Source organism: Adelges cooleyi, unplaced genomic scaffold (genome assembly GCF_023614345.1).
Source record: "Adelges cooleyi isolate 19-005CV unplaced genomic scaffold, UGA_ACOO_1.1 ACOO_flye_CR_arks_rails_tigmint_CR_PRNA_651, whole genome shotgun sequence".
NCBI lineage: Eukaryota > Metazoa > Arthropoda > Insecta > Hemiptera > Adelgidae > Adelges > Adelges cooleyi.
Window position 1 is genome coordinate 11770110 of NW_026096352.1, and position 10213 is coordinate 11780322.

Consider the following 10213-nt stretch of genomic DNA (forward strand, 5'->3'; position numbering starts at 1 on the left):
TCAAATGATGATGACAATATTATAAGTTAGGGCTATTTCATTCGATTTTTTAGTTAAAGAAACATTGTACAAACCAACTATATAACATAATAAGTTTAATAATTATTAAAACCAAAAAGTATTTATTTAATTCTATTAAGTACCTTTTCAATAATCATATTACTTTAATGCATCGGTTGAAAGATTATTTGTGAACTGTGATAGATACCTACACAATGCGTAATCTAAATACTTCTAGACGGTTTTCTACGAAACTCTTTAAAAACTATAGTTTAACCAGAAGATAACTGAAATAATAATATTAAACAAATAACAGATAAAATTGTTTTAATTGTATGACAACGAAGAAAAAAAATTTACCAAATCTAATCCATTCTTGATACTCAAAATATTATCATTCCTAATAAAATGTGTCGGAGCTGATAAAAAACTTGGCAGAATATCTACCATAAAAATATATTAACAACTCTTTTAGTATTTTATTCTCAAGGCCAACTCATGTCGTATTAAGCTAGCGCTTTTTTTTTTGTAGTCTTAAAAATAGGCTGCAACTTTTTTCGGCCATGATAGACTTAAACGTACTTTGCAATTTCAATTTAAATACCAATAATAAAATATTTGGGAGCCAATGGTTTACATTATGTACTATTAAATTGACTGTGGACACCATTCTAGCAAAAAAAAAGTCAAAAATCATCATTATCGCGAACTAGCGATTGAAAGTTTCATAAACTTAATAAACATAGGTGTTCCCATAAGTGTTTTCCAGATGGAATCTTTGTTTTTCTCCTCAAAAACTATCATTTCCTTTACAAAAAATTGTAATCTATTGATTTTTGTGAATAATAAAATATTAAATATTTTAAATTGGTAAATGTAAGTAAAATGCTAATTATCAAGTAGGATTAAAGTATATTAAAAAAGTTTAAATAAAAATAGTTGGTATTCAAAATTATTAGTTACTAAACTGAGTTTCGAGTAATACTGGCTTGACGCAACAATAAGAAATTGAAGTTAAGATGTGAAGTAAAGAAGCTATTAATTTTAGATTAATATAAATTGGTTACAGTTAGTACAGGATGTATTGTATCTTGCCTGTCTTACCTTGTCTACACATTAAAACACTAATAACTTCACAAGTATTCATTAAAAAATTGTAATTGGCTAGTCAACAATTTCAGACAAACCTGATTTTAAAAATTATTATCTTGATTTTTTTTTTAATTGGAAAAATACTAAGTTAGAGTAAACAATCTAAAGAAAGAAAAGAAAAAAAAGCTAGTACAGTGGGGTCCAGGCATAGTGGAGATGGAAAGGTCACAGGTCTACAGGAACTATTATAGCTGAAAGTGATAAAATCACTTTTGAATAAACGCTTCGATGTAAATCTGTGGGTAGTATGAATAACCCACAAATAGCAACCTATAAACTGACTACAGTCAACGTGTAATTTTGCTCTATTTTTTGGTTTTCCTTAATAAAAAAAAAGTTTGACTTCAAATTTTGAGGAAATTGTATATGTTACAGCCCCATTCTAAATCCACCTTTTTCTCTATTTTGCATAGAGTTAGCATAGTTACCCCTAAAACTGCATGAAAAAGCGAAAGAAAGAAAAAAATTCAATTCTAGGAGAAAGGGTGTACGATAATTGTTTATGTTGTCGACTTTTGTCGGTAGTACTACGTCTTAAGAATATTCTATACAAATTTGGAACTAGTTGGACTATTTTTAAAAACGATATGGAACGCCGTAATTTTAAGTTAAAAAAAAAAGGAGAATTTTCAGGTGTTTTTCTCGATTTTTAAGGGGAAATGATGAACTTTTTAAATTGTTAGTCTAATAAAATATCGTACAGGTACGACTTCTAATCTTAAGAGCTGCTACACGAAGAATTCGGTTCAGTGACTTATAGGATATCGTGGCCACAGACACGAAAATATAAAAATAAATAATAATAAAAACCCATCATTGTAAATACAATACCTTCTTAGCTAAAAACCAAGAACTCGATTATTAAAATAAACCTATATTGTATTTATCTTCAGTATTATTTATAAATCTAATGTCCCAAAACTACGGTCAAAAAATGAAATTAAGAAAAAGGTTTTGCTCTTTTTGGGGATACGGGTGTATTGAGGAAACCTTATCTACAGTAAAAATATCCTTACAGACTGCGGTTAGCGCTGAAAATGACAACTTAGTCGGCGAAATAGGCTTATACGTTTATAGGTATTTTTATTGAGGATGCGGTTTCCTCATAATTATATAGTAAAACTACAAATTACTTTAATTTAAACTGAATACTATATCCATAAAATATCCCACAAAAATTCAGATCTACTCGACTTTTTTTTTAAGTTATCAAGATTCACGTGCCGTAATTTAATGTTAAAAATGTGTAAATATGTTAAGTGTTTTATTTTATTTTGAAGGGTAATAAGCATAGTAATTAAATCACACTTAATAAAACTTTGATGTGAATTTGCGCATACTTGGCCCTACTTTAGTAGTTTCAGAATTCAGAGACTATGCTGTTTAACCCCAAACATTTTTCAAGACCTATTTTAGAAAATAATACAGTTATTTAAGTCGTAATATATTTTTTCTTACATCATTCTTTTACATTCCGTTATAGACTTGAGTAAGTACACTTCTCGGTAAAGGGATTGACCGAGGTGGAAGAAGCAGTAAGCAAAATCTGCATCGGGGAACACGTCCTTAGCGGCGTTAATGATGGCCTTCTCACGGTGGCGAATACTAATACCCGGTTCTCCTCTTCCCCGGAGTCGAAAATAAGGAAGCGCTCGCCGAGCAACGTCTTCTAGTACCTGTCAGGTAGCTCGCCCAGTTCTACAAGCGTCTTGGGGTTGCTAGGAAGATCGCGGCGGCGGTGCCGACGCATGGCACGTTTTAAATTTTCCCTTTCCGGAAGTTGTTGCAGACCACCAAGGCTGACGCCCGGTTATTCAAGCCCTAATATTTGTGCAGGTGGCTGTTCTGGGTGCTCCTCAGCAACTCTTTTTATTTTATGTATCACAATTTCCGCCTCGCATTCTTCCTGGTTCGGAGGATGGGTGTGTCCGGATTCGCGATGCCCTTGGAGAACGACGACCCGACCTGGGATAGCAGCCTCGACTGTAATGGCTCGTGCCGTAAATTCAAGCGATCGTACCCGGCGGCAATCCCAATAGATTTTGTAGCCGCGGCTTCGAGATTTCACGCACGTGTACCCGTCGATGAGGAGTTTCGATTCGGCAAGCGTCGCTGTGTAGTTCTCCGCCACAGACATAGTAAAGAATAAAAAAAATGTTGAATAAATCACAATTGAATAATACACGCGACGGCATGATAAAGGTCGATAAAGCTCGCACGGTAATCGGCGTTCCTCTCCCATCCTGTCCTCCTTCCCGTTCATTCCGTAATCTACTTGTTAATTGTTATTCTCTTTGTTTTCTGTTTACCGGTCAAATCCGTTGTCATTATTATAACTTTAATGTTGTATCATAAAAATACGCTCTTATCGTAAATCATTCAACTGTTTTCCCTCTGAGAATGCGCTGCGTGTGTCGTGTACCTGACCGAACATCGAGGCGTAAGTGCGGTTGCCTATTATTATACTTGTCGGGAAAAATGCTGTCGGGTAATTGGTTTGTCGGGAGAAATGTTGCCGGGAAAAACGGGTCGGGAAAAAGGTTGTCGGGTAATTGGTTTGTCGGGATGTATGTCGGGTTTATGGATTCGGGATTTTGGACGGGAACCGAGTATGTAACTTGATGCTAAGCCGTTGCACCTAAACAATAGGACGTTCAAACTCTAGACTCACGGTAACATTTTAATCACTAAACCGATTTCTTTATACTAATTACTACATATATATATATATAAATTAGGAATAGTACAGCATTCATTAAACCAACATCTGAAATAGTGCAACCTTCAAAATAGACTGGTAGGTATTCTAGCCAACAATTGCCTTTTGACCATGGTAATTTTAGAGTAAAAGCTATAATAAATATAAAAGGAAACGGAATGACAATTGACAAATCCTTTTTTTAAAATATTTCTTAGAAAAAAATTATTACTGTTATTAACTATTAATAACATTTCAAAATTGAATAAGTAAAAAAAGTATTAAGTAAGTAAAAAAAAACGATTGGTCGTTATGGCTTAGTCGAATATTTTTGTAAATTGTAATTATAATATAACATCCAGGTCCTTCGTCCATTTTACCGCTTCTTTTCTCACTTGATGAATATCATGTATGGTATTGGTGAATGCTCGCAGTGGGCATTCGTTTATGATTTGTCTAGTAGTCTGTGATTCGTGTCCACAGTCACATACTTCAGAAGCACGCAGTCCCCATTTAAACATTACGTGACAACTTCTACTATGGCTTGTTCTAATGCGGTTTAGTGTAGCCCAAATTTTTTTGTTAGCTCAAATCCTGGTTGTTTTGGCAGTGGGGTATGTTACTAGATTATGCACATCGGGGTTTTATAATATCCAATCTTCTTTCCATCTGTGATATATATCAAATTTTTCTTAGATGAGCGTCCTTGCGGTTTCCTCAAGGGTTTACGGGACTTAAGTCGTTGTATTTAATTTGGTATGGGTAGAACCGTGTGAATTTGGAGGTTTGGGTTCCTGGAGTATTTGACCCGATCATGTACGAGACTGTTCTCTTTTCGCAATTTGGGAAGAGCAATGTTACTGAGAACTGGTAACCATTTAAGTCGTGTAGGTTTTGTCAGTCTGCCTATTGTCTGCATTTTTATATTGAGTTGTTTATCTATTTTGCTCACGTGTGCGCTGTTAAACCAGATATGTTAACTGTCCATTAAAATGAACACTTATTTTATAGCTCGCCATTCTATTTTTCAGATGAAACACTGTCACTTCAGTTTTTAACGGGGTAGGTTTAAGTCTACATCGTTTGAAATATGTGTTTAGCTCTCAAAGGTCACTGCGGTTAATGTATTTTCAAGATCCTCAGAAACATTATTCTGAGTGGCCAATGCAATATCATCTGCATAGATACATTTTCTTAAACTTGTTAAAGGGATATCCTTTGTGTATAGATTAAATAATAATGGGGCCTGCACTGAGCCTTGTGGTAACTCGTTATTTAGTAATCTCATCTTACTTTTTTCTTCTTCTATATACACTATTATTTTCCTATTACTAAGCGTGTTGTTAAGCATCGTATATGGCGTCTTACATAAGAACAAATCAAGAAATTTTGATAGTAGACATGTCCACCACACCGTATCGTGCACAGATGATAGGTCAATGAAAGCCACTGCGGTTTTTTGCTTGTTATTGTATACATTTTCAATATGAATTGTGAGCGCCATTACTTGGTCACAGCAATTTCTGTGTAGGCGTAAACCTGCCTGTTCTTGTGGAATAGTCTTGTCTATATCTTCTGAAATGCGATTATATATTTATCTCTCTATTTATAACTCTTTACATCGTCATCTGGCTTTTCTGGATTTAGAACTGCTAGCACTTTGGTTTCTTTAAAATATTTTGGTTAATCTTCTTGTGTGTAGGATGCCAGTAAAGAAGTTCGAGAGCTACTTTATTGTATTTGGACCTCTGTTTGAGAAACTCTGGGTAAATGACATCTAGTTCTGCCGCTTTACCAAGTTTTACGCTTTTTAATGCAGTTTGCACCTCTTCAATTCTGAACTTTTTGCCCACCAGGACTTTTATTCTGCATTTGATTTCTTAATCTTAAGGCTCTCGCAGTTACTTCTCTAACTGATTTTTTATCCAGCGGAGCTCTGCTCATTTCCACTATTCGCTTTGCAAAAGTATTGGGTTTAATTTTTGTCTTTTTTGTTTTTGTCGGGTTTGGTTCCAATGCTTTAAGAAGGTTTTACGCTTCTCTGCTAGATCGTTTAAAGCCATCCTTGTAGTGGCGGATTTTCAACATTTTCTTGGGGGGGGGGGTCCTGAAAAATGATATATATTTCAAAGGCATTATTTCTATTAAAAAAGTGTTGCCTGTATTTTTATTTATATATTATAAAATATATCGTCATTCACGCATAAAGTTTAATGTTAAATATTATATTATATTTATTTTACAAAACAAAATCGACTCTTCTTTTTTTTTTTTACAAAGTTCGGTTAATACTGAATCAACTGTTAAACAGCTTTCATCCGTGTGAATCGACATCATTGCCAAGCCGTTCAAGCCTGAAATTTAATTAAAAATAATATTTTTATTAATTAATTTTACAAATAATTTTTTTTAAAATTTGACATAATAATTTATCCTTACTTCAGTCATGGTATTTCTTAGATATGTTTTGATTCGCTTCAAATTTGAAAAGGTGCGCTCATTTGATGCAGTGGAGACTGGTAAAGTAGCAAGGATCTGGAATAATTTCAAGACACTTGTGTATATTTCTTTGTTACAAACAGTCATAGCTTGGAGTGCGTTTTTCGGTTTTTCCGTCATGTTTTTTAATCATCTTTGCCATAACTTGTACTCCGTTGATAATAACGAATGGTTTATGGACTCCAAATCATCTTTGTAATAATCGGCTAATTTTATGAAGTTATCTTCATTTTCTTCGGATTCAAATAATGACTGAAAATTATAAAGTGTACTTTTATGATGGACAAATCTTTGTTCAAGTTCATTAATGTAAGAATAAACATGTATGGAATAAATATAGATATGCGGTAGTATTCTTCGGTGGATTTTGTTTGAATGTTCGTTCCATACTTGTCTTCCTGTAATTCTAGACATTGTTATATCTACTTGAAATTTTCCAGCTAAATCAAGTGCAGCTGTATATATTTGTTGAAATGTTTTTTGAGCAGTATTTCTAAATATCTTCATTTCTTCTAGAGTTTCAGCAGCTAATTTAGTTGCTAATCTCAAATCAATGATTACTTTTTGCAATTGTTTTGATAGAGGTAACCCAAATCCAAATCCTTTTTTTAAATTAATAATGCAATAATGAATTCTAGTATTAATCAATACTAGTATTTCAATATAAAATAGTAATATAATCGTCCCTTCTAAAAGAACTGTTAAAAGGAAAAATACGTATAAATTCACTATCGCAACATAATCGATTACTGGAAATACAGATATTGTAGCTATAATAATCGTCAATAATTTAACATAATATCAGCAATTTAATGCGAATGGCTAATACACATACAAGCTTTCGATAGGGGCAGGTAGTAGGTACTCTTCCGTTTCCCTACACAAGAATAGATAAGATAATTGAAAACATTTTAAAATATCAAAAAATTGTACTTCAACATGTTATTTTATTACATTAAATATATACTTCATTTCAAATAAAACATTATATCAGCGTTTGGGGGGGGGGGCTGACTCCATGGACCCCCCCCCCCCCACTGCATCCTTGCGTGATTTAGCCAATGTTAACAAGAGTTTGTCTGCAATCTCAGTTTTGCCGTTTTTCTGATATTCGCTATAGAGGTTATCACTATTCTTGATTTATACTCTATTGGTATAGACGGAACTTAATTTATACTCAACTGGTTTAAACTGTACTTGGTTTATACTGTAAGGTTATACTATTTGCAGATTCGCATCGAAGCTTTCGAAAGTGATTGAATCACTTTCAAATTAAATACCCCCCCTTGAATCACTATACTAATTTATAATTGAGATTGGTTTATGCTGTACTTGTTCGGACTGCACTGCCTTAAACTGTGCTTGTTTTAAACTGGGTTTAATCGTGTGGAGTGTTCAATATTTTAAACAAAAATTCAAGTATTTATTCCTAATGTAGAATAATTATAATATTGTCAGATTTAAGTATTTAGTTTATTAACAGATAAATTATTTGAGTGGTAGATGACGTGATAAACATAGTTCTAGTTTGTGCATATAAAACGCATTTAAAGGAAAATATAATTTTATAAATAAAGGAATAATCTAATAATAATATTATATTATAGATTTTAATTTAAAATAGTTACGGTTGTGCTGGTTTACACTGTGTTTGGTTTGAACCATACTGGATTAAAATATACTTGGTTTGCATTATACTGATGTAGACTGTAATAATTGATTTTTTTAAATAATATATACTCATTTGCAATTTAAACATTACGGTTTTTATAGTTTTGGTTAATTCATTAAAAAGCGCGGTATTTTTACGCACGCATTACTCTACCGCATATCACATCCAATCCTACACATTAAACTTAAATAACTTGAGTAATTATTCAAATAATAATCTTAAAATTTTTTTATGGCATCAGGACAGTGGGAAACAAAGTTGTATCTTATCTGATATGTTCTAAGATTTTCCAAAACATATTTATAAATTATACAACTTCCGAGTCATGTTTAAGTTAAGGAAATACACTGAATATTTGTTTATAAAATGTTTTGACTGAAATTTCATTTGGAAACATTTTAGATTTTATTTTATTTTCAAAATTCCATTTTACTAAAATCTTTTATTTTTTAAATTGTTTTTTTCAATTAAAATTGGACACACGAGAATGGAGAAGAGAGACACTTAACGTTAGTATTATTTTGTGTCTCAAACCTCGCTTTGAGATTTGAAAGCTAATTGTACTACAAGTTTTTGCTGAATAAAATATGCATTTTCTTGAAGGGATGTCTGCCATATTATGTCCCACCTTGTCTTCACGGTGCTTCGGAGAACAAGAAGGTGCTTGTCGGAGTCAACCGACGGAAAGGAATCACAGGTGCACTAAAAAGTGTTACGGAAACACAACAATCGATTACAAAGAAGACCACAGATACAGTTATATATTATTTATTGTTAACGACTGTAATATACCTTCGTTGTAATTCGACGGGTTTTTTCTTTGTTAAAATATAAATATAGCCAGCGACGCGTACTACATTATACCAGAAAGCATTCAAGAAGACGTTTTGACGTACGGTCCGGTAGAAGCGTCTTTTGAAGTCTACGACGATTTCGTCACATACAAATCGGGTAAATGTAGATAAAAAAACTTAACTTTTGCACACTTATTTATCATAAAAATGATTAGGTGTCTATGAAAAATCGGCAGATACTTTGTACTTAGGAGGTCATTCCGTAAAATTGATCGGATGGGGCGTGGAAAATGGAATTCCATACTGGCTCTGGGTAAACTCGTGGAATGAAAACTGGGAAGATCAGGGAACGTTCAAGATCCGAAGAGGCACAAACGAATGTGATATCGACAGCTGGGTGACAGGCGGTGTGCCCGTTACTGACTAAAAAATTACCGATGTGCATATAATATTATTTGTGTTGTATGATAAATTACTTAATAAATACATAATATGTTAAATGGTTTTAATAATAAATGACAACATTAAAATCGAGCAGACAGTTGAAATTAATTAAGGCCCAGTAAATTACCAAGTAAAAAAATTGTGTACTTTCTCAAAACGTTTTGCAGCATGCGTTCTCACACAACATTCAATGATTAATTTATTAAGTTTTTTTTTCGCAGTAACAAATGCAGCATTTCTTAGGGCGCATTGATCTGTCGGATTTTTATTACACCAATATTATGTTTTTCATTCTATGTCTATACAATTTATGTTTATATATTATGTTCATTATGTTTATTATGTTCATTTTATGATATGAGCCAAGGCAATATCTTAAGAGTCGTTCTATGTGAAATAACCTAATGTGTGTGCAACTTATGTTAAAAAAAATATATAAACATTTTTTTTGGACCTAGGTGGTGTGATTTAAAAAAACCACCCTGTGTTCCCAATTAGCCCCCGATGTGGTGTCAACATGAAACCTGCACAGTTAAAATATAATTAAGCGTACTTTAATTATACATCGAAAAATTATTATTTTTTTTTTAACCACCGGAAAATTAAGATTTTTTTTATTTATTAACTTTTTAGCACATTATATTTTGAGGTAAAAAGTAAAAAATATAAAAAAAAATGTTTGAATAAATATTAAATTTATGCTCTTGTCAAGTCATAACTTTCCCCAGTGGGAAAACTAAAAGCTCTTATAATTAAAAAAAAATGGCCTATTGATATTTATTACTCTTCTAGTTTGCGAGCTTGATGTAATGCGGCTTCAAAGAAATCTCTCAAAACGCATATGCATACGCAAAACTCAAATTAGTCTTATGACTAACCCGGCTAAATTCTGGAATAATGTACGGAATATAGATAAAGGCTCAGATATTCCCGAAGAAATGCATTTAGGGATAA

General features: G+C 32.7%; 1 protein-coding gene across 1 annotated transcript; it reads left to right on the forward strand.

The window, feature by feature from the left end:
* Window positions 1–8626: 8626 nt before the first annotated feature.
* Window positions 8627–9242, forward strand: LOC126844820 (cathepsin B-like). Its single transcript, XM_050583243.1, has 3 exons — window positions 8627–8777; window positions 8862–8972; window positions 9031–9242. Exons 1-3 carry the CDS (start codon window positions 8627–8629, stop codon window positions 9240–9242), a joined length of 474 nt encoding a protein of 157 aa, XP_050439200.1.
* The last annotated feature ends 971 nt before the right edge of the window (window positions 9243–10213 follow it).

Bases quoted from the DNA above. Each gene is read 5' to 3' on its own strand.
- LOC126844820 (XM_050583243.1), top strand. From the start codon at position 8,627: ATGTCTGCCATATTATGTCCCACCTTGTCTTCACGGTGCTTCGGAGAA. The intron at 8,778-8,861 runs GTTATATATTAT...ATATAAATATAG, and splicing joins CAAAGAAGACCACAGATACA to CCAGCGACGCGTACTACATT. The intron at 8,973-9,030 runs GTAAATGTAGAT...AAAAATGATTAG, and splicing joins TTTCGTCACATACAAATCGG to GTGTCTATGAAAAATCGGCA.